Source organism: Cnephaeus nilssonii (genome assembly GCF_951640355.1).
Source record: "Cnephaeus nilssonii genome assembly, chromosome: 9".
NCBI lineage: Eukaryota > Metazoa > Chordata > Mammalia > Chiroptera > Vespertilionidae > Cnephaeus > Cnephaeus nilssonii.
In genome coordinates, this window is record NC_137080.1 from 79608446 (window position 1) to 79634435 (window position 25990).

General features: G+C 41.9%; 1 protein-coding gene across 1 annotated transcript; it reads left to right on the forward strand.

Annotated features, from left to right (window-relative positions):
- Positions 1-362: 362 nt before the first annotated feature.
- Positions 363-23282, forward strand: LOC307104833 (putative adhesion G protein-coupled receptor F2P; the record flags this gene model as incomplete). The annotated part of the gene is made up of 8 exons (XM_079780028.1): positions 363-434; positions 4762-4804; positions 5829-5980; positions 7872-8105; positions 9662-11023; positions 15539-15580; positions 19195-19254; positions 23235-23282. 8 exons carry the CDS (start codon positions 363-365, stop codon positions 23280-23282), a joined length of 2013 nt encoding a protein of 670 aa, XP_079636154.1.
- Between the last annotated feature and the right edge of the window lie 2708 nt (positions 23283-25990).

Consider the following 25990-nt stretch of genomic DNA (forward strand, 5'->3'; position numbering starts at 1 on the left):
ATCTTTCCCGCTCCCCGGACATGGGCTGTTATTCATTACACCTGGGCAGGTAGCTTCCTTTGGAGACATTCCCACATGAGGCATCACATGCAAGCCGGCAGCAGAGGCTGGAAGTTATCTCAGCGATTGCTTGCCAGCTGGCGCTCACACATGCAGCCTCCTGGTGAAGTCAATGGATGGGAAACCACAGGGAGGCCACCTCTGGGGCAGGGGCTTCCGAGTAGACAGCGCTAAGGACAGAATCCCATCTGATAGGCTGACTGGATCTGCAGTGGCCTGGAATTTTGAAAGCTTCAGATTGGAAACCTTTTGCCTTTGCCTTTATTTTTATAGAAACAAGAAAGGCAGCTGCGTTGAAGACAATGACTCATACGTTTTTGCTGTTCTGCTTAGTGTTTCTTTTGCCAACAGAGTCCTGCAGGACATTATGCCAGGTAAGAGAATGGAGGTGGGGGATGGAATGGTGGGGAGAAGCAAATGGAAACCTAAAACCCAGCTCTAGGTTATCTGAGCTGAAGTGTAGGGAGAAGATGGTGGTAGAATGGTTCAGCCAGCTGAAATTGCAGTTGCAACTATACGTGTACAAAACCCATTTTAGCCAAGAGCTGCAAATTATTTTTCCATCAACTTTTCCTATAAGTTCCTGAGATACAATGAGGCTCAAATGATTTAAGGGTGATAATCTCTTCTTTCTATATTCTTTGATGATGAAGTTTTCAGTTGCTTGTAACTAGGGCCACTTCCTCAGGGACACTTGAAAATGTAGGTGCGGTGAGGGTTACACTGACTGAGAGAGATAGTTAATGGCATTTAGTGTGGGCAGAACCTAGGAATGGTCTGGCACAATGAAGCATTGTCCCACCCCAAATGGCATCTCTTTTGAGAAACCTGATAGTGACCACCATGGATGGGCTGGAAGGAGTAAAGGGCAACGCAGGTAGTCAATGGCTAATCAAAATCTAACTGGGATGGAGTTTGCAGCAATGTACTATTTTCACATTTTCTGTGGGGAAGTGAGCCTGATGACTCTCTCTGGAATATTTTTTCTCATACTACAAGTCATTTTAATTTTCCTATTAGTTATTTGTTTAAAATAAGGTATGGGGAATCATTGAGAAAGAGAGAGAGAAAAAACACATGAAAATAGTTTGAGCTTCTTGAGAAGAGAATATTATTATTGGGCCACAAGATCCGAAAGAGAGCTTTGAGATCAACTGGTGAAGCTACACTCCCTTATTTTATCAACGGTGTGGAATGTGACTTGCTTGAGGTTATATACCTACTAAGCTAAAGAGCCAAGCCCAGGACCCTTGTCTTCAGATTCTTAGTTTCTTGGTCTTCCCATTTTAATATGTACTTTCTTTTTTCAAAAAGCAAAAGTGTGGAAATTTATTATATGCAGCTACAAACTCCCCACATGGGGAGGCGGCCCAAGAATGGGTTGACCTTCATATGTGCTTTCGTGAGAAGAGCCTCCTTCGGAAAGAATAACTAAAAATTCATTCTAAGAGTTTCCAAATGATATTTACTTTACTCTCTACGTAGTTTGTCCTTGGATGGGAATTTTCTCCATGACTCCCCTTCCCCCAACACTGAGCTGGTGCCTAGTTTCTGGGAGAGATTAGAGACTCCTTCAGAAATACCTTTCCCAGGAGGCATCCCAACCCCCACAGTGAGGTACTATTTCCTCCATTTTCTCTTCCACATTTTCCTACAAGACAGAACTTGAAGAATAGTCAGAGTTTCAGAGGTTAGCTTTGTTTTCTTTATTATTGGGGATCACCTTATCAGGAATATCCCATCCTTTTATTCTTACTAAACAAGTTGCTGGATGCTACTCCTCTCCTGACCTGACTACTAACTCAGGCAGCTCCACAGGTTTAACAGGTGGCAGGTTTTGAAGTGTGGTTTGTTTTTTTCCCAATATTATGTTGATGATTGTTGGTATCTGAAGCTAACATAGCTCCTATTCAATGCCACCCAAGAAATGAAATGACCAGGAGCTGTGCATGGCTGTGCTTTGACAAATTAACTAGGAAGAAGTGAATCAGGTCCTTCTCTTAAGAAGGCAGAGTTTCCAGAATTCCTTGTAAACAGCACAGTACAGCCTTGTGCCCAAACATCTGATTACTATAATGTAACTTCACTGTAATCTGTTTAATGGGTCAAGTATTATCAAGAGTTGTCTACTTTTATGTGCTTTATTGTGGCCTATTAGAGATCATGACCCTCTCAAGATGGGCTTATGGCATCTTGAGATGCTTGTATTTCCATACGTCCCCTTCTGCCTTCTCCACTTGGACATGGGTTGACCTGATGGGAAGAGCAGTATTGTAGGAGTAAAAGAACTGAGTTCTAGTCCCAGTTCTAAGAGGAATTCCCTAGATAGCCTTGTGCAAGTCACCGCATCTATCAAAGACTCACTTTCCTTATCTGTACAATAAGGGGGTTGGACTGGTTGATCAATAAGATCTTTCAAAACCCCAAAAATATTATTGTAATGTTCTTGTTTAGTGAAAGGCCTTTAGCTCCTCCATGTATATACTAAAACTTTCTCTTGATTATGAAATGAGAAGTCATCTTACATCAGTATTTTGAAGGATTTGTATTCCATGAATCAGAGATACCTTCCTCACTTTGGACAGACCTGAAATGCTCAATTCAGATTTTCCATAAATTCTCATTTGGTAGAGAAAACATAAGATTCAGCTTTGTTTTCTGATATCATAGAGAGAAATAATGTTGTGAAGAAGAAAGGGATATGAACTCCAAGTGTTAGTCATACAGCTAAGTCATTGTATTTCCAGTTCCTTCCCAATGGTTGAGATCTAGGAATTCAGGTTGGAGTAATTGTATCAGGGTTCTTTCCAGGTCCTAGAGGGAAAACTTCTGGTCAAGAAACAGGAAGATTTAGACTCATTCTCCAAATACACTGACATGCATGTACATATATGCCAGTATATTCAGATGTACTAATATGTATGTATATTTATATGTACTGATCTAGCTACTTAGGGGGATGTGAAGCATAATTCACAACCCATGCTATGTCCTTAAGGAACTTATAATTTAATTTAGAAAATAATAAGCATATATAAAAATGATTAGATAGTATTATAACAGGTCAGGTGAGTAGGTGCCAAGTATTGAATGAATGGTGTGGTAGTATGGATAATAAATTTTTATAGGAGCGAGAGAGGAAGAGATGTACCATCTAGAACTAGATTGGGAAAGACTTCTTGGAGGAAGCAAACTTGAGCTTCATATGTAATAGCCATTCTCTAAGTCCATTTTCAGAGAATAATAATGATAGCTAAATCTTATATACCACTTACAACATTGAAGGCCCAGTTCTAAGTGCTTTTCATACATGATCTCATTTATTCTTCATAAAAATCATGTGAGGCAAGATTATGAAATTATAGTACTATAATTCCTACCCTGCTTTATGGGAGAGGAAAGTGAGGCTCAGAGAGATGAACTTTCTCAGGACCTCAAGTGGCAGTGTTGGGATCTGAACCCAATGTTCTGTTCCCAGAGTCACCCATTGACCACAAAGTGACACTGCTGCTCAGTGAAGGTTACAGTAACATCAGATGGATGAGAAAGGAAGGGTTTCTAATTAGGAGAGGTGGGAATGCTCATGGTAGGAGGAAACCAGGTTTTGGGGGAACCACTCTTAAAAAAAGAATATGAAATGACAAATACAAAATTTAGGGAAAAGTAAATATTTAATTAGAATGAGAAAAAGAATCATAACAAACTTCAAATTTAGAATAATTACTCAGCATTATTCAGTAATAAATTCAATAAAATAACAATATTTTTATTAATGTACCATCCATATATTTGTTCCAAATTTTTGGTTGCATACTTGCATATCAATAATTTTATAATTTTTTTCTATAGAGAGAATAGATTATCCAGTCTTTCCTCTAGCATTGCTGATTAACTTTATTGTTCTAGTTTAGAAAAATAGCTTTTAATTTCTAGATTCATTATTAGTAAAGCCATGTAAATATGTAGAACTGTTGTGAACTTTGGGAAAACCTCTAGCAAGTGTCTTTTGTATATGACCTACAGGGTTTCAGGGCTCTTAGAACTTACTTGTTTTGTGACTAATTGTAAGTACTTCTAGCTAGAATTAATGCCACTTATGTGTTGATGTTCTCATTGTCATGCAGAAATGGCTGCAAACTATAGAAATACTATTAAGTCCAGGCTAAATGTATCCCCAACTCACTTCTACTTGTCCAGATTTCATAAATAAGTAAAAGCTCTCTAGTGCTGCCCCAAATGGGGGAATATAAATGAGGAATTTGGAGTGGCAAAAAATAATGGTCTGAGCAGATGCTGGTTAAACAGTGTTGCTTTTGATAATGTAATAAAATATAGGAGCATGTGAGCCCATTGCTAGATCCTCTCTGTGTTTCAAAGGGGCTCATACAGGCAATGAATTCTGAAGCTTAACCTTCTTTGACTTCCCAGTAAATCCGCCTCTGCTCATGATGCTCCTGGATAGAATGTAGTTCATCCTTACCGGAGCGGAACAAAGGATCCTACTGAATAGCCGTGAGAGAGATAGCTATCCAGGCTAAAGGGCAGATGGGGTCATGGGCCACATGTCTAGGTCTCAGCTTCTGGTGGCATCCTGGTGTCACAGCTGGTGAAGATGTGGTTGTTGGCCTGTGACTAAAGTGAATCATTGGGTTGGCTTCTCACCAATTGATTTTGATGTGAATTTTGATTTTCCCTCTCTAGGCTGCCAGCAAAAGCAAGGAGAAAGTGTCTGCCAAGCCACACGGTATGTTGGTAGCAATTACTAATGAAATGAAAGTTTTACTGTCCATCTGTTATAATAGAGGGCCATCCTTGGCCGTGTCTTATGGACTGGCAGATGGGACTCCTTGATGGTTTGCATTGGGACTTCCTTTTTATATTTCTCATACTAAAATGTACCTTTGACCTCTGCTTCCCTCTCTTGCCAGCACCCTCTGCTCCATCCTGGTCTTGGAGTTATTTACTATAAATCCTTTGGATTGAGCCAACTCAGGCTGGGGCAGTGGCTAGCAGAGGTCTGTGAGAACCCATTGATGATGTAACTGATTATAAAGTTCCAGAGTTGGGAGGTTTCTTAGAGAACATCAGTTACAGTGGCTTCCAAACTGTCTCCTCCTGGAGGGGACTTAGGAGGTGCTCAGGATGTTCCTGTGAGGTGTGAGGGACCTAGGGATTGACCCATGGGCTCTTCCCACTCGTTTCAACTGGGCCAGTTTCACTTTTAACTATTTTTTAAAATACGTTTTTACTGATTTCAGAGAGAGGAAGGGAGAGGGAGAGAGAGATAGAAACATCGATGAGAAAGAAACATTGATCAGTTGCCTTCTGCACACCCCCAAACTAGGTATGCACTCTGACAGAGAATGGAACCAGCGAACTCCTGGTGCATGGGATGACGCTCAACCAACTGAGCCACACCAGCCCGGCTATTTTCTAATTTGAGTTCAGGATAAGATTTTGTTGGAAATAATAGTAGTTTGTCACTGAAATATAGTGTGTCCCAAAGAAAGTATACACATACTTTGAATAATTATAAAGGCAGAGTTTATTAAAATACATTTCATTTTCAAAATGGAGGTATCAGCTATTACAGTGTGTATACATTTTTGGGGGACACCCTGTTTATGATGGTCACTGATCTACTTCAATCTTCCTCCACTTTACAAAGTCACCTGACGTCCACAGGATTTATGTGCCTTCATGTGGTGACACCTTGAGCCCTGAATCCATATCTCTCCATCTGATGCTAATGCCTTTTATCTTCCCAGGTGCATGTGATGGCGTCTGTGTGGACAATTCCCACTGCAGTCAACCTTGCCCTCCAGATACTCCAGGAAATATGGGGTTTTTATGTAGGCAAAATAAATGGCACAAGATCACTGATACCTGCCAGACTCTTACCGCCTTCAACATCTTTGAGGTAATAATATCTTTTCTCTCACATGCAAAGTGGAGCCTCAAATTAGCAATGCATATTGCACTCAATAAGAGAGAGGGACAGGGTGGTAAGTAGAGGTGCTTGCAGCTGAATACATAAACATCTACCAGTTCTCTGTATATATATACTGGAATGGCATTCCTAACTTTGGGCATCTAAAAGTCTGTGCTCCAGTCTCCCACACCTTCCATGACACAAAGGAGCCAGATCGCTTAGGCCAGAGCTAGAAGAGCTATCTAGAATCATCACAGTTTACTCTCAGCTCTTTAATACCCCAAAGCCCAGCTACTCAATGTGTCCTTCACTGACCAGCAGCACGGGGCATCTCTGAGAACTTTCAGATATGGGGCAATTGGGCCCCATCCAGACCTGCTGAATCCAAATCTGCATTTTACCAAGATCTTCAGGTGACTTCGGTGCTCAGTAAAGCATGAGAAGAGAGCTGAACCTGGAGGGAAGGACTTCATTGTCAAACAAAGGAACATATTTCCACATATACTTAAGTTGTTACATATTTTAAAAAGTCAAATTCTAGTAAATAAAATTAGGTCAAATGGCATTTCTTCTTCCTTTGTTTCCTTTTCTCCTCTCCTATCAGGAGCATTACCTTTCTGAAGGTCAGCTCCTGATTCACTCAGGGGAATCAATGTTTTGGCCTCTTTCGTGTCCTGGCAACATTCCCATCCCCTGTTTTGTGGTATGGCCAGGGGAGGTAGTGGATGCTATTCCTGAAGTTCCCCTACCAGACATCAAGAGGCTGCCTATCCCTGATTTGAAGGATCTGGGCAAAGCACACATGGAGACCCACATTCCATATGTCCTAATATTTAAATGCTTTCAATCAAGTCTACAAACCGCTAAATAAAGCAGATTCTGTCAGCCTCCCATTCTAGATTCCATCCTGCACCTCATGAGTGGTGAAAGGCCAAGGCCACACATCCATAAGCCTGAACACAGATGTCCCTTTGACACATCTCAGGCCTACAGGTGGCCCGGTCCGTCCGTGGCAGCACAGACTTAGGGAAGGCCGTGGAAAAGGGCTTGCTGTTGTCACGTAGAATAATCAGGTGTCTAGAAGCAGGGACATGGGTTCTGTGTAGGCCCATCCTCTAGGCCATGGATCCCTTGTCCTCCTGAAGGGGAAGGCTGGAGAAAGGATTCCGCTAACGCAAGGTTTGGCAATTTGGCAATTTTGTTCTGTAAAGAGCCAGATAGTAAATATTTTTGGCATTGTGGGTATTATGGTCTCTGTTGCAACTACTCAACTCTGCTATGGTAGTAAGAAAGCAGCCCAGTGAATGAGCAAGCTGAGTCCCAACAAAACTTTATTTACAAAAAAAACAGCCCAGTGCCCATCAGTAGATGAGACGGCAGACCTGCGGCTATAGATTGCTACCCCTGCTTAAAGTGTGGGACCCAGAGCCTGATGTGTGGGGAAATGCTATCACTATTTTTAGTCATTCTTCTCTCTTGGTGTTCCAGTTGATTCATTCAAATCTAGTTTGGAATTTCTATTTTAAAAAAAATATGTTTATGTCTTATGCTTTGCCCTTGGGAAGGATGAAAAGTAAGTTTAAATGGCACTAGAAATGTACCCATGTGCACAGTATTTGTACACAGAAGGGGTGTGGAGGGGTGTGCTAAGGATAACAATTGCTGTTTGGATATAGGGGGTTCGGGAGGAGGCAGCTGTTCATACACCTTGGTGTTGGGCAGGTGGTTCCACAGCAGATGTAACTTTGACAATGTAAAATAGAAAAGCATTATGCAATATACAATTGTGTAATAAGGCTGTCCTACATTGTAGTAAAGGTACTTTTACATTGAAAACAACAGTAACATGATAATGAACTTTCTTTTTGCCATTTCTTAGGAGGATTTAAGTACAGTTCCATCATTTGGAAGTAATATACACATAAATGTATATGCCGGAAAGTCTGAGACCATTGCAGATAAGTTGATGCGCAAGTGTCCACAGGATTTGTCCTGTGTCATTAAGAACATTCAGCGTTCTCCCCGGATACCAGGAAACATCGCTGTCATCGTGCAGCTACTACACAACATATCAACAATGCTGTCGACAGATGTGGACGAAGCAAAGATGCAGGTGAGTGGCCTTGAGCACCTGGGAGAACATTTGTGGGGTGTTTTTGTTTTTTTGGGAGGAGGGGGGAATGGGAAAGGAATGCAGGTTTAGTTGGAGCTTTGGGGGTTTGAGGAGACCATGTCTTTCACTTGAGTATTTCCATTATTGGTAAATGTTTAAAATATATCCTCATTGAAGAAAAAAAAATGAATGAGAAAAGTGAATACATTCAATCAACAAGCATTTAAAGAGAGCACTTACCAAGTGCTGGATTGGACATTGAAGCAAGCATTGTCAATGTATATTTTGGCTACTGTGAATCTCTAAGAACTGTTCTAGGTCCTGCAGAGAGAAAGACATTTATTTGTGAATCAGAACAGGTTGCTAAAATGGAAAATAACTGGGTGTCCAAAAAACAGCCAGCTAGGTCTGCTGCAGAAATGTGAAATGGAATGGGACATGCTTCCTTTGTGTTTGACCTTCAAAGTAGAGGATAAGAAAAAGGAGGCCCAGCCTCTGGGGTCAGCTTCCAATGTGTCATGTTCCTGTACAATGCCCTGCTCACAGTTGGGATTTAGTAGATATTAATTACATAGTGGGTGCTCTGGGCAGGGTAGGCAAATTGCTAGCTAGTGTCACCAGGTGTGAAGTGGAACAGATGATGGAAATGAACACGGTGAAGGCTGCCCATTTGCCTGCCTCACAGGAAAGCATCACCTAGCAGGGGGAGGGAGCTCCCTTGTAGCTCTATCCTCCAACTCAAACTTGAGCGGCATGTGAGTCACCTGAGGATCTCATTAAGATGCTCATCCTGATTCACAAGGTTTGGAATAGGGCCTGAGATTCTGTATCTTTAAGAGGTTCCCAGGGCATGCCTATGTTACTGGTTGAAGGACCATGCTTTATAAAAGTGAAAATTAAATTTGGAACTGCCATTTGACCCAGTGATCCCATTTCTAGGAATATATCCTAAGAAACCTGAGACAACAATCAGAAAGAATATATGCACCCATATGTTCATAGCAGTGCAATTTACAATAGCTAAGATCCGGAAACAGTTCAGTGCCCATCAGTAGATGAGTGGATAAAAAAGCTGTGGTACATTTACACCATGGAATACTATGAAGCAGTAAAAAGAAGGATCTCTTACCCTTTGAGACAGCATGGAGGGACCTGGAGAGCATTATGCTCAGTGAAATAAGCCAGTCAGAGAAAGACAAGTATCACATGCTCTCACTCATATGTGGACTCTAATGAACAAAATAAACTGATGAACAAAATAGATCCAGAGACATAGAAGCATAGAACAGACTACGGAATCTCAGAGGAAAGGCAGGGGAGGGTGTGTGGGCAGATGGGAAGAGATCAACCAAAGAACTTGTATGCATATATGCATAACCCATGGACACAGACAATAGTGTGGTGAAGGCCTAGGGTGGGCTAAAAGGGGTCAATGGGGGAAGAAGGAGGACATATGTAATACTTTCAATAGTAAATTTTTTTTTTTAAAGTGATGCTAGAATGTCCTGGCAGATTCAGACAGTGGCTCAATACTAATGCCGGTTCTTCATTGACAGAGTTACAGCATCATGGCCAACCACATTCTTGACAGCAAAAGCATCTCAAACTGGACCTTCATCCCTGAGAAAAACAGCAGCTGCGTGCTGCTGCACTCAGTCAATAGCTTTGCAAGAAAGCTACTCATAAATAAATATCCCATCGACATATCGGATGTCTTTATTCATACTATGTGCACCTTCATATCTGGAGATAACAATGGAAAGAATTTAACTTTCTCAATGAGAGTTAATGACACCCGCAGTAGTGTCACTGGGAGGGTGTTGATCAGCAGAGATGAAGCCCAGAAGGTGCGCTCTCCTTCTCAGGTCGTCAGCATTGCATTTCCAACCCTTGGAGCCATCTTAGAAACAAGTCTTTTGGAAAAGGTCACTGTGAACGGACTTGTCCTGTCTGTCATTTTGCCCAAGGAACTTAAAAGAATCTCACTGGTGTTTGAAAAGATCAGGAACTCAGAGGACAGGAGGACACAGTGTGTCGGCTGGCACTCGTTAGAGAGCAGATGGGACCAGCACGCCTGCCAAATGATTCAGGAAACCTCCCAGCAAGCTGTTTGCAAATGTAGGCCAAGCAAGTTGTTTACCTCCTTCTCCATTCTTATGTCACCACACACCTTGCGGAGTCCCATCCTGACTTACATCACATACATAGGCCTGGGCGTTTCTATTTGCAGCTTGATCCTTTGCTTGTCCATCGAGGCCTTGGTCTGGAGCCGAGTGACGAAGACAGAGATCTCATATTTACGCCACTTGTGCATTGCTAACGTTGCGGCTACCTTGCTGATGGCTGATGTGTGGTTCATCGTGGCTTCCTTTCTTAGTGGTCCAAGGACACACCACAATGGATGTGTGGCAGCAACGTTTTTTGTTCATTTCTTTTACCTTGCTGTGTTTTTCTGGATGCTCGCTAAGGCACTTCTTATCCTCTATGGAATCCTGATTGTTTTCCATACACTGCCCAAGTCAGTCCTGGTGGCATCTCTCTTTTCAGTGGGATATGGTTGCCCTTTGGTCATTGCTGTTATTACAGTTGCTTCCACTGAGCCTGGCAAAGGCTACCTACGGCCTGAGGCCTGCTGGCTCAACTGGGACATGACCAAGGCCCTCCTGGCCTTTGTGGTCCCAGCTCTGGCCATTGTGGTAGTAAACCTGATCACGGTGACACTGGTGATTGTCAAAACCCGGCGAGCTACCATTGGCAGTTCCATGTTCCAGGAAGTGAGAGCCATCGTGAGAATCAGTAAGAATATCGCCATCCTCACACCACTGCTGGGCCTGACCTGGGGATTCGGAATAGCCACAGTCATCAACGATAGCTCCCTGGTCTTCCACATTCTCTTCTCCTTGCTTAATGCTTTCCAGGTAAGTCCAAACGCCTCTGACCAAGTCAAAAGTGAGAGAATTTGTAAAGAAGTTTTGTGATCAGGAGTGTGTGCCATCATATCTATACTAATAAAAGCATAATATGCTAATTAGACTGGACAGCCGAACAACCTTCCGGACATCATTCTGGATGTCCTTCCAGACAAAGCCACGGTGGTGGGGACCGAGGCAGAGTGGTTAGGGGCAATCAGGCAGGCAGGTGAGCGGTTAGGAGCCAGCGGTCCTGGATTGCGAGAAGAATGTCCAACTGCTGGTTTAGGCCTGATCTCGGCAGTTGGACATCCCCCGAGGGGTCCCAGATTGGAGAGGGTGCAGGCCGGGCTGAGGAGACCCCCCCTTCCCCCCCCCCCACCGCCCCATGCATGAATGCATGAATTTCGTGCACTGGGCCTCTAGTTTATTTATAAAAGACAGTGGATTTGGAATAGCCTATTAGTCAGGAAATAAACTTTTGTTTCAGAAAGGCCTGGATTCAAATCTTGACTCTCTCATTTACTAATGTGTAACATTCTCCTGGGATATTTGCTTAACTTTTCCAAGCCATATTTTTCTCACTTATTAATTGAGTACAATCTGCTCACTTTATAGTAGTTTTTGGAAAATGAAATAAAATAGTGAATGGGACAACACCAAGTAGCCTAACGGTAAGCTGAATTTTAACTAGTTTAGAAATGACACAATAATACTTTCCCCCAAATCTAGATATGTAACTGGAAGTATTTACATATGCACATTCACATTTTATTCCATTTAGAATGTTTAGTTATCACTGGAAACCATCTTAATGGTATTAAAGATAATTCCCCCTATCCTTTCCTCTCTTACCTCACCTCTGTGAATGAAAAAATGTCCACAGTTTCATGTACATCCTTGCCAAACTTTCTATACTTACATATAAGCATATTTTCACATAATATAAGAGTTAAAAAACAATGCATAGTATTTTGAGACTTACTCTACCACTTGAAAATACATCCTAGCATGTTGCCAGGCTATGTCTCTTTAATGGCTAGATATTATTCAACATTAAACAATTCCCTTCTTGAATGAAATTTCTTTTTCATTTTATTTTCTGTCACAGTGCACTAATGAGTCAAAGTTTATTATATTGAATGTTAAATATATAAATAACAACTAATTAAAAAGAAAGCTTTTATTTTTATAGACTTCTAAAATATTTTTCCTGAATGTTTGTTTATTTGAAAATAATATTTTATGTCAAATATTTTTTTCATTTTTCTCTTTCAAAATTTAAATATACATGATTTTATTTACAATAAACATTTTAATGTCTTAGAGAACCATGCTAACAATAATAGAGGTGCCTAATCATTTGAATCTCTGTTGTTGCTTTTGTGCATTTCTATAGAATATATTAATTGTACTCTACACTTCTTGTATAGCTCTTAATAATTATCAATTCCCTTACCCATATTTATGCAGCTCATCACTGATAGAACTGGGATAAAAACCTAGTGTTCCTAAATTTCTGTTCAGCATATCCAGGGGCTATTTGTCATGTTCTTAATGAGTTCATGTCTTAGTCCTCACATTTTCCTTTCCTTGTCTCCCTTGGGCCATCTTGACTGTGTTTTTCATTTTTTACTAGGTTGTGAGCACTTGTATTTTGGTATCATAAGCTTTTTTCCCTGTCATAACAGGATCAACTTGTAATTTAAACTCAGTTTCTGCCTTGATACCTGGCAAGGAGGAGGGTGGGGCCCATCTAAGTACCAATACCGATGGTCCAGTGAGAAGCTGAGAGCAGGGTTTGGGTCAAGGCCAGACTCCAGGGCAGACATGAGGCAGTGGTGTTCTGGAGCTGGCTTGTACTGGCTCAGGAGAGCTAACTACTGTATTTTCAACAAATTTTCAAGGTGGTGTAAACACAGACATCATTAAATTATGTAGAATTACAATTAAATTAGATTCAAATTGAAGGTCAAACATCCTCAAAATGAATCCCTCCCTAATTGTTTTTTCTACATTCTACTATGCTCTTGAGGTTATTTGAATCTGCTGTATCTGTATGGTGGAAACCCCAAGAGAATGGATGTGCTCATCTCTTCCTGACTCCATGGTCAGCGATGTCATGTTGCTAGATTTAAATCAACCATGGTGGGAGCCATGTGGATCAAGGAATCCTTGGGAGGAGAGAAGGAGAGCCACAGGTCCTGAGAGGTGGGAGACAGAAACTACTGAGTAGGAAGAAGTGGGACAGCAGAGTCTTAGGATGAACTGAGATGAGGGGCAACTGTGGCTGATGGAGCAAGCAGAGAAGAAAGATCATAAATATCTCAGGAGATCCAGAGGTGTAAGAGAAAGGCTCTTTGAAAGGTTCCTGGTCCTAGGCTTGTGGGAGCATCTCCACTGGTTTTTAAGCTCAACCACCCCCTTTACTAGGGAAGGATTATTATAAATGGTGGAGGCAAACGCCGGTTTACAGCTGTGAGTACTTGAAACACAGAATTTGTTCTTATATTATCACTTATTAATTACTAGAGGCCCAGTGCATGATTGAATCATGCACGTGTAGGGTCCCCTACACGCTTTCGCTTTCGATCGCGGGGGAGCCGGGTGCCTGTCCGCTGGTGCACCAGGCCTTTCGGAAGCCTCCGGAATGGCGGAGGCTTCTGAAAGGCCTGGTGCCAGAGCAGACAGACACCCAGCTTCCCCGCTTTTGATGGTCCGCAGCGGGACATGGGCTCGCTGCCCCAGAGGCCCCTTCTGTTCCGCAGCACAGCCATGGTGCAGATGCTGAGCTCGTGCCACCACTGGGGACGCGAGCTCAGCGTCCTGCTGGCCCAATCGGCTACCCCGGCCACCCCGAGTCCCGCCCCCTGCGCCTCCCGCTGGCCCAATCGTGGGCGTAGCGGAGTGATGGTAATTTACATATTACCATTTTATTAGATAGGATTGTATTGTGTTCCATATGAACAACTGTAAACAACTCTTTCGCCCCACCCTGTACAGCCAGTTGCTGCATTGAATGCTACTTTGTCAAGGTACCACTTCTACTTGGTATCTTCTCTTGCATTTACTGAGAGTAATTGTGGGCTGGTAAGATTTGCAGACCCATATGATACTGGGTAACTTATGAACAATAGACACTTATTTCTCAAAGTTCTGGAAGCTTGAGAAGTCCAAGATCAAGGCATGAGCAGATTCGGTGTCTTGTGAGAACCTACTTCCTGGTTTCTAGATGGACAGCTAAGAGTGTCAGACAAAAAAAGCAATCTAAGAGAAGCACCCAAGCTTGGAGCACTTGCTGGACTGGCTGAATGGCGAAGTATAGTTAGTATGTTTGGAGGAATGGATTAGCTCCATGGCCATCCAGGCACTGGTCCCTGTGAAGTCCTCCACCTCTCAGCTAAGCTTTTGCAAATTATGGCAGCAGTGGGTTTGGTATTGTTCCTGCTGATGATGACCTGGTTATAACATCTTTATTATTTCATATTTCACCCATGTGCCTCGACAGGCCTCTGCCTGGGTAAGGGTTCACATTTCATTATGCAATCAGAGCAACTTAATAAGGATGCCTAAATCAAAGGTCATTATCTTATTTCTCTTCTCAGATGAGCAAAGACCTGAGTATTCACACTTTAAAGAGAAATTTTGTCTAATCAATATTGCTGTCTATCACATTTTGAAAGTTGAGTCTCTGAGCTTCCCTTTCCTTATTTGCAAAATAGGATGAATACTTTTCCTTCTTCCCAGATGGTTTTGTACAGCTACGTATGAAAAAAGATTGAAACTCAGGACTATAATGATGGAGTAACAGCCTCCATCATTATATTTTTATGGATGATGAGAGATATGAGAGCTAATTAATTTCCTCTATATTATATTTGGATCACTTATTTATGAGCACCCATTATGTGCTTAGAAACTCAATCTGTTTGGGATCTTGGTTTTTCTGATGATCCATGTACTTAATTTTTCTTTGCAAATTTTATAACAGTTTTTTGGTTGTGGATGGGGGAAGGAGGTTGAGGGTATTAAATAAAGCTGAGCATGGATACTTTTAATTTTTTTTCCTGTGGCAATATCTTTACTAATTATTCAGGGATTGTAAGGCTGCCATCCATTGCCTAACATCTCCTGGCTATTGCATGGGCCATTATATTCTGATGAGATGCACAGCTCCTGATAAATGTAAAAACACTTATATTTTGCCCAAATTAAAAAGAAATTCTTATAATATGCTTATATGAATTGCGGACCTTGGTCTTTTTGCTTTTCTGAGGTACTCCGAGTGTCTAGAACATGGCTGGCACATGGAAGACACACCATTGATATTTGTTGAGTGGAAGAATCTAGGTATTGTGACCATAAAATGAGTCACAGATTGAATCATATGGTCTGCATTTTTGTTTTGTTTTGTTATTAGTTTTATCAGTTTCAGAATAGGAACTGATAATGAATGCTGGTATTTCTTGTTATTATCAATATTACTTTGTAAATTGCTCTTCTCCACTCTTCTCTTTTTCTCAGGGCTTCTTCATCTTGGTGTTTGGAACAATCCTGGATCCAAAGGTACCATTAATTCTTCTTGTTTTGTTTTTTCTGCATTAACAATACTTGACCCTGAAATGCTCATTTGTAAAGCCAACCTTATCAGGATCTTTCATCTCAATTATTTGTACAGACACTTGAACAGGACATCACTGCTCTTTATGATGCAAGTAATATCAGCCATCTTTCAGGCTCTTATGGAGCTAAGCATATTAGTACATTAGCTCTAATCTTTAAAACAATCTTGGGTATTCCTATTTTCAGTTTTATGGACGAGGAAACAGACTCAGAGTGATTAAGTAGCTTGCTTCAGAAACCCACTCTAACTAGTTGAAGCAGAAAGGAATTTATTAAATCTCACAATATCATCTTTGGCTTGGAGACATGGAGGTTACACATCAGGAATAGTCCTCAATTCATAGCACAGAACTGCTCCACATGCAACCCTGTCCCTACTTTGCTGGACACAAAAGCACAGGTCACCAAGCCAATGTCAGACTTGGATGCTGAACTAGAGTTGATGCTACTGCCTTTTCAGAGATCACCTCCATCCTGCCTGCTGAGGGCCACTGGCACCTGCTTTTTGAGTTTTCAGGTCTGATTGGCTGAGCCCAGGTCACATGGCTGCATCTTAGCTTCAAGGGAGGCTGAGAAAGTGAGTTCATGTCTTCTACCTAGAAGAGCAATGGACTGAAGGAAGGGGATTCTCCTAGTACAGAGAGTGTATATGTAGTCGGTGGTGAAAACAAATAAAACCTAAACAAATGAGCAAAACACCAAGTATTTGCTTAGACTTCTAAAATTACCCTTTTCCATTGTACTATTCTATCTCTTGAAATAAGAAAAGCAAATAACCCTCTCAGATGTAGATACAAACACCTTCACTACAGGGTTTATTGTTTACTGTTTAATTAATTAATTAATTAATTATATTATCTATGCTATTCTACTAACAATTTAATATGCAAGGTTTGTAAAAAAAAAAAGGCATTTAACAATGGTCCTTTCATTTTTCTCATGAGGATACCATAACATGATATTCAGAGGTGAAAATTTGACTATTTGTCTATTAATATTGATATTTGTTTGTACTAGTTGCTTATAATTGAGAAGTTTTTTAACTCTCATGAACCTCAGATTATGGGTTTTTTCAAATATATTTTATTGATTTTTTACAGAGAGGAAGGGAGAGGGATAGAGAGTTAGAAACATCGATGAGAGAGAAACATCGATCAGCTGCCTCTTTCACACCCCCTGTTGCGATGTGCCTGCAACCAAGGTACATGCCCTTAACCAGAATCGAACCTGGGACCCTTCAGTCTGCAGGCTGACGCTCTATCCACCGAGCCAAACCAGTTAGAGCAGATTATGTTTTTAATTAATCTAAAACCACAACTAGTATTTGTAGCCAGAGCATCAGTAACATTATTATTAGTACACCTGTATTAGGTGTTATGAGGTGTGCAAAAACCTCTAAGACATGGAAGCGTCCATCAAGAGCAAAACCTCATATCTTTAAAATTATAATGTAAAAGGTAAATACTGAAAGGTGTTATAATTAATTGACAAAAAGTTATACAGTAGTCCCCCCATATTAACGGGGAATACTTTCCAAGATCCCCAGTGGGTTTGTGAATCCCTGGATAATATCTATTTATAGTCTGTTTTTCTCCAACATGTACACATATTTTAATTTACAATAAAGTTTAATTTATAAATTAGGCATAGTAAGAGATTAACAATAATAACTAATAATAAAATAGAACAATTATAACAATATACTATAATAAAAGTTACATAATATGACTTTTTCTTTCTTTCTTTCTTTTAAATATGTGTCTGTTTGGCCCCAAAGTGCATGCTTTTAATCTTAATACATTCTACTTATTGAACACAAATTATTTTTCCTTATAACTATGAAAGGGAGACAGGAATCTGATTATAGACCACAGGGCACCTGTGTTAATCTTCCAGCTCTGGAGACAGGAAGTCTGAGATCAAGGTGTTGGCAGGTTTGGTTTCTCTTGAGGACTCTCTCCTTGGTTTGCAGAGAGCTGCCTTCTTGCTGTGTCTCCACATGGTCTTTTCTCTGGCACACATCCCTGGTGTGTCTTCTTCTTATAAGGACACTGTCCTATTGGATTAGGTCCCTAACCTTATGACCTCATTTAATATTTTTATTATTATTTTATTTTAACTACCTTATTATAGTGTACTCACTTTTTCACTTAAAGGAAACACTTTATGGCTCTCTTTGGCATATCTGAATTACCAGCATCACTGCTCATGCCTCTTGGGGCTATTATTAAGTAAAATACTGCTTACTTGAACACAAGCACTGTGATACTGTGACAGTCAATCTGATGACCGACATGATTAAGTGACTAATGGGTAGATAGTGTATACAGCACAGAGACACTGGACAAAAGGATGAGTCACATCCCAGTCAAATGGAGCAGAATGGCAGGAGACTTCATTACACTACTCAGAACAGCACACAATTTTACATGAATAAATTGTTTATTTCTGGAATTTTTCACTTAATATTTTCGGACCTTGGTTGACTGTGGGTAACTGAAACTACGGAAAGCAAAATCACAGGTAAGAGGGCACTACTGTGTATACCAGTAGTCTTTACACTTTAAGAATCAGTAAAAACCAGTGAGCACATATCCAGACGTGCTTATTATTAATTTACAAGGTATGTATTATACACATTATGAAACATAGAATTGAAAAAAGATAAAAGAAATACTAGAGGCTCCAGTATGTCTTTACATATCACAATGGACTTTGAGTACATGGACTCCCACCCCGGGCAATGCATTTTCAGGGCAGGGTGAAGTCAGTCTGTGCTAGAGGGCTTTGGTATATATAAACTGTGAAGACAAAACTTCTACAAGGCCTTGGAAGGTGAGTAACACTCTATATAGCAAAAGGAAAGAGGGAGTAGAAATAATAAGAGAGTGCCTTGTGCAGTAGGAGAGAGTTAGGGAAAAGGACAGGATGATCTGAAGTCAGAGGACTCAACTCACAGCTGGCTCTGTCTCTTAATAGTTGACTGACTGCATGCTACATGATCTCAGAGTATTAATTTCCCAGTTGTACCTATCTTACAGGATTATTTCTTGGATAAAATGAGATGACAGGTGTAAAAAGCACTTTAACATTATAAAACAAAATATAATTGTTATTGATTATTCTTATTTTCTTGGCTCCATAGGTCTTTGCTATGTTGTATAGAATTCCTTCCCTTTTTTCCCTTTAAACCATGGTTAGGGCCTCTAAAAAGGAAGTTTAAATAGTTGAAAAAATGTGGAAAATGTTCAACTCTTTAAGTACTCCCCCATAAATACTCCCAAAGCTAAGAATCCTCAAACTGGTGGCAAACTGTATTTCTTAGCCATTGGGTTCATGTTCAAGGCTCTGATTATAAACCTCCTCTATTAGCTCCACTTTGCTTATGTCTCCCACCTCCCCACCTTTACCCAGACCACTTCACCAAGTTACTAATCCTTCCATATTCCTCCAACAGGACCTGATAACACACTCTCCTGCTACAATATTAGCCAGGCCCCAAAACATGTTGATTTCTTATCATCTTTTAATTCTTAATTTTTTAATTGACTATCCAGATAAGAGAAGCCTTAAAGAATCGAGTAACCTCTGCAAAATGGATCTCCAGAATATCAGAGGTAAAGCCTTCATGTTCATTTTCTCACCTAAAGGTATGACCAGATAACAATGCTGGAGTTTCTGGCATATGGGGTGTTGCTAAAACTATCCTTTAATGCTCTGTGGTATGGAGTTTTTAAAAGTGCCCAGTGAAGCTATTCAAATTCTTTCTGGAGTTCTGGGACCACATCAAAAGAAATAAAACTCGACTTAAATGCATTCAGAGGAGCGTGACAAAGCATCAGGGCCAGGAGGGGCGAGCTGCACACCATACAGCAAGAGAGCAAGGGCTGAAACAGACAAATGAGAAAATATTAAAGTCTCAGGTTCCCATGACAGCCCACTTGTTCTCTATGACTCTAATTGGTTGAACCACATCCAAAGTGTGAAAATTCAGGGAAATAAATTCTGATCCTCCACAAATAACTATTTAATAGCTTGGCTATCAAGAGGGGCCACCAGCCATGGTTCCTGGACTTAAAAAGTAAGGTTAGGGGCCTGTTCAGTCATTGGATGGTATATATGCCCTTTCATTTATCATCACTTCCTATAATTTAATAACCATGTAGTATTGGTATGCAAGGTGCAACCTGGGAAAAACTGAAAAAAAAATGGCTTCAGGGTTGGCCCCCCAAAAGAGGGGCTTCAGGGTTGGTCCAGGGAACATCCCCAGAAACAAGAGAAGAGGCCATAGGGAGTTTCCCACGCCAACATCTGGTGGGATCCACGTGGACCAGCATGGGCTGGTGTTGAAGGAGATTTTCAGGCACAAGGGGTGACAGGCCATTTGAGGGGTTGGGCACTCTGGGGCCCTGGGTAACAGCCTTGACCATTCCCTATAATTCTTGCCTTTCCATTCCCTCGCCTTTGCTTTCCTTAGCCCTCTTCTTTTCCTTCCCTTTATTTTTCTATCCTCTTTTGCCTTACTCTTACCAAAGCTTTGACCTTATTTCCAGCTCTTGGTCTTTATACCTGGGAGATTGCTGACCTCTCTACATTCCTTTCTTTTAAAAAATAAACAACAAAGTAAAAAATATAAAATGACAACACCTGCCCCTCCAACTTCCTGCCAACCCCACCATGTTTTTCTGAGAATAAAGCAGTGGTTCTAAAGCAATAGTCCTCTAAAATAATAATAACAATAATGGTATCTTACCTTATAATAGAGAAACATGCAAATTGACCGCACCTCCGCTATGCCCACGATTGGCCGACAGGAGGCTGGGGGCGGGACTCCGGGTGGCATATCCGCCGTTGAGAAGATCAAGATGGCGGTGCCCAGTGGCCGGGCCCATGCCGCCGCTCCCGGGGGTGCCTTGGGCGATCGGCACCCCGGGGGGGCGTGGCCGGGCCCATGCCGCCGCTCCCGGGGGTCTCAGGGGCCGAGGCTTTCCGGGCCTTGGGCACCAGCGGGGAGCCTGCACCGATCACAGGAAACCACTGGGGGTCGGCTCCTGTGATCGGTAGCAGGGACGCTGGGTGCTGCGAGCCCAAGGCCAGGAAAGCCTGGGGCGGAGGCTTTCCCGGCCTTGGGCACCAGTGGGCAGCCTGCAGGGATCGCAGGAAACCACTTTGGGTCGGCTCCTGCGATCCTTAGCAAGGATGTTGGGTGCCACCGAGCCCAAGGCCACCGCCCGGGGCCAAGCCCCGACCCTGAAAAAGGCAGAAGGCGGTGGCCACAGCCAAGGCCTGGGTCCCTGGTGCCGGCAGAAAACTGGTGCAGGCAGCCAGGTGAAAGAAGGTCTATTGCACGAATCTTCGTGCAAACGGGCTACTAGTCTATATATAAAAGCCTAAGCGACTGTTACGATCAGACGATCGGATGACCTGATGACTGGCTGGTAGCTATGACATGCATTGACCACCAGGGGACAGATGCTCAATGCAGGAGCTGCCCCCTGGTGGTCAGTGTGCTCCCACAGCCAACCTCCCAAGGTCCCTCCCTCCAGCCACCCCAATTGCCAGCCAGACCGAGGGACCCCACCAGTGCATGAATTTGTGTACCGGTTCTCTAGTAAAATAAATAAGAACCCAGGCCACGTGGTTCAGTTGGAGTGCCATCCCATGCATCAAAAGGTTGCAGATTCAATTCCCAGTCAGGGAAGATACCGAGTCTGGGCATGGGAGGCAACTGATAGATATTTCTCTCTCAAATCAATGTGTGTGTGTTTTTTCTCTCTCTCCTTCCCTTCCTCTCTCTAAACATATCATCTGATGAGGATTAAAATAATAATAATAATAATAATAATAATAATAATAATAATAATAAAGCAATGGTACTCAACCTTAGCCAAACATCAGAATCAATCAGGAAGCTTCAAATAATGCTGCCTGGGTCCTAGTCCTGGAGGTTCTCATTGACTGGGTCTGCAGTGTGGCTTGGGTTTTGGGTGATTTTAATGTAGTCAAGGTTGAGAGGCACTCACCTAAGCCTTCCTGAAGTGTCTTAGCATCGTAAATATTTTCTTCACACCAGTACACCTGCTGTAAGTATTCCCTACTACCTCACTCTGGTCTGCCACCATGCTCTCAGGAGAGAGGCATGACTCTTCCAATCCCTTCCCATTTAGCATGGCTCCTATCCTTATGTGTTTTCAGTATTGATCCATTCAGCCACCTCAAGGAAATTCTGTTCTTCAATGCTTTGGAAAAATAGTATTTTATATTTTTATATAATATATATATATATATATATATATATATATATATATATATATATATATATAATATAATACTATTTTGTATTATTGTATATATACTGTGTGTATATATATATGTATATATATATATATACATATACATATATTCAATACTATTTTGTACTATATATATTGATTTCAGATAGGAAGGGAGAAGGAGAGAATCATTGATCAGCTGCCTGCTACACACCCGACACCGAGGATCTAGCCTGCAACTCAGGCATGTGCCCTGACCAGGAATGGAACCATGACTTCCTGGTTCATAGGTTGATGCTCAACCTCTAAGCCACTCGGGCTGAGAAAAATAGTCATTTTTTTAAAAGACATGTCAGGATCATATCCGAACTTTATTATCAGTTTTTTTGTGTGTGTGTTTTTTTATTGTCTGAGCCAGTGGTATTCAATGCTGGTTGCACCTGAGAAATATCTAGAGAGTTTTTTAAAAATACCACTGTCCTGACCCCACCCATGAAGAGTTTAACCAGAAAGTCTCAGGGGTAGGACCTGGCCTTTTTAAAAGCTCCCCAGTGATTCTAAGTGCTGCCAGGGTTAAGAACCACTGGTATATGTACTAAGTAAATTTATCCTAACCAATCGCAGCCCTTCCCTCTCTCTGACCACTAGTTTTCTGTCATTGGAAGTCAGTTTCATCAGACTTGCTCAGAGCAAGTAGGCTTGCCGTCTGTTTTCTCCTCCCCTGCTTTGTAGACCTCTGACCCCTAGGTGGCAGTCCTCTACAGTCCAGGTTGAACTTGTGAGACCAGCCTGGAGTGTCAGCCCAGGTTCCCAACCCAGGCTAATCAATGTGTTTGTCTGGGTTCATTTAATATTTGATGTGATGAATTAGTCTATGCTCATGTGGTAATAATTCTACCAGTCAATTAATGTATTGCCTATCTTAAACAACATATGCCTAAAACACAAGGTATTTTAGACTCAGGCCCATCACAGGGGATGACTGTAACTTAGAGGATTTCAGCAGGTCAGCTAAGAAGAAAGGATTTAGGGGTTAGGAAATACGTTCGTGTTGATCTCTCCCTCTAGTCCACGCAACTGCCTTCTCTCATTTCCCTCCCAAACTAGAGGCTCCTTTCAGAGAAGGAGCCAGGCAGGCCAAGGAGGGGGGATCTCTCCCGCCAGCCTATTCCTGTGTTGTCAGCGGTTCGAATACAAACAAGGAGAGGGAGAAAGTGAAATGATAAAATAAATTGCTGTAGGTTACAGTTCTCCATGTGCTTTGGATATTGTGATCATTGAAAACAGAGCAATACTAACTGAAATTATACTTCTGTCTTCAACAGAACCTTTCTTCTGATTTCTCTGGTCGCCACACCAAAGGGCCAAGCTAACAAACCAGGCCACACTCCTAACTTGGGAGGTAAGTGCAAAGCAAGTGGGGTCCTATATACATGCTACACATAAGACATTTCTTTGGCGGGGGGAATCATAATTTGATTAATTCTGATTAGAAATGATTTTTGTCTTGATTGAAAGGATTCTCCTTATGCAATCTGTTCTCATCTAGCTAATGTCAGAGGTACATTCACACTTCTGGTTGTTCCTGTGAAACCACTGGGCCTGTCAGAGAATGCTCTTAAATCAGCATGGGTATATTTAAGAGGAGAGTGAGCAGGGGTGCTGGCTCCTCACAGCTGCTCTCTCCCACCCCCCTTTTCTAGTTCCTTAGCCCCAGGACATCCTCTGTGACATCAATAATATTCCCATGTTTCCCACTGTGGGAAATCTTTCCCCTCGTGTTAAATAATCAAGGAATTATGATACACACTATGTATGTGAGGCCTCAAGGATAATGTAGAAGCACATTTACATTTGAGGACAGTGTCTGAGAGATATACAGAGACACAGAGAGAAACACAGTAAGAAAGGGAACCTTGGGGGAGGGGAGGTAGAAATAGAGATACTAGTACTTACCAAGTGGCATGGCAACTCACTGTTGGAAGAGAGCCATCTAGATACACAGATGTGTGCAAAGGGTCTTCCAATCGCTGTGTCCATGGCCCTGTAGACCTAGAGAGAGAAGACCAGACAGGGAGACGGAGACACCCACACCGGGACACCCACATTCACAATCAGGGAGAGAGAGGCACTCAGATGTATCTAGAGAGAGCCCACCACTCCCACGCCAACACATCCGGGTTCCCACAGCCTCTGGTGCTGAGACCTTCTTCAACAGCCCAGCCCAGGGCCTTTTACAAAGAAAGATATATTTCCCAGGAGGAAAGGAAGTGGTCCAGCTTAAAGAAAGACAAGGTTTTTAACTCAGCACTTGCAGGCAGTAGAACAAGCCTGTTCCCTGGATTCTTGAGGGACTTAAAGGCAAGAGCCTCTCCATCCACCAAGGAGATTCTACCCAAAGGGGGCTTATCATTCCAGAAAGAGTGAACCCACAGTACAGTTGGTATGGGGCTTTGGGGTCTTGCTGCTTGTACATTATAGCTGTGATTCTCTGTTCTTGACAAGGTCATACATTCCAGGAATGGCAGAACCCCCAGGAGAAGTGTGTTTATTCCTGTCGTCTGGCCTCTGGGGAGTATGAAGACAGCCTGTGGTGCTGATTGAGGAGGGTGTGACATACGGAAAGGATAGAAGGCCCCTCTGTCTACTTCTGTGCTGCTAATCGATTCTCCCTCATCAACTGTCAACACATAAATGCCATTCTGGGCATCTACAGGGAACAGAAAGACAAAGTGGGCCACAGCAGGACCTTAGTCTTGTCGGGGCCTCCGGAAGAGCACTCTGGTTCATCTTGGCAAAGGTGTCCTGGGATGTCACCTGGCTGGATTCTGTGGGTTGCTAAGGGAGGGGCCCTCACCAACAGTTGGGCTGACACTAAGTAGGTCATTGCCGGTTCTTTGTACAAAAGGAATCCTATTGCTAGCATATTCCACTCCTCCAAATTTAAATGGGTTGCATGGTCAACCTGGCTTGGGTTTCAATGCAACATTTTTTGGCTGTGAAGCAAGTGAAATAGGTAGAGCTTTTGAACCAGAAAGATGCTCATTTTAAGTTAAGGAGACTGAAGCCTAGCACAATGGATCACAGCTAATCAAGGCTTGAGCCAGAGGCAAAAACCCAAGTCTGCAGCTTCCAGTCCTGGACTTTCTCCAAAGGCAAGGCACTGCTGAAGGACTCTGTCTACTCTGACAATATGATTAACCCTCACCAACAGCAAGTTTTTGTTTTGTTTGTTTGTTTTGTTTTGTTTTTTTAAACCTGAGATGAGAAAGGGGAAGTATCATGTTTCAAGTAGAGAGCTGCTCATTTTCTTATCTTTGTATGTAAACAAATTCATCATTCAAATCAGGTCCGCCTGATAGGAGATCAGTATTACAGATAGAAGCCCTTTTTAAATAAATAAATAAATAAATAAATAAATAAATAAATAAATAAATAAATAAATAAATAAAATGCTCCTTTATAAAATGAGTACACAGGTTGATGCATCAGAAGAAAATTAGTGGATAAAGAAAAGGGGTCAATGGGTAGCCCCTAATTATTCTACCGGAAGCCTACATTAATGATGTTACATTACAAATGAAAACACAAGACTCACTTTGTGAATGAGTGGGGTCTCTCTTCCTCTCTTTAACAAAAAAATTTCCTCTAAGTAGGGAAGTTTGATAAAGTAAAATTGTAATAAAGAAGTCCATCAGAAGGTAGAAAAAATACACCAACCTGGAGAAGGAGTCATCTTTCAAGTGGCATTGCTTATGTTGGGACGACAATTGCCCCTGTCTCAAATGAAGTCAGAAACGACATTCCCAGTATTTCTGTAGGGTCTCTTCAAGGAAAGGGTGTGGGACAGGCACAGTGCGGGTTCTCAATGCACAGATTTCAGTGCAAAGAAATGTCCTTTACCCAGAGTGATTATATGGAAGTGAGGAGGGAAATCTCATGAAGCCAAATAGCTATACGAATATGAATCTGGAACTTTAAAAAGGACTGGGTCCAATTGTCTCATTTTATAGATGAGAACTCTAAGCATGAGAGGGTGGGGGAAGGGAGAAAGGGAGGGAGAGGACATTCATCCACATTG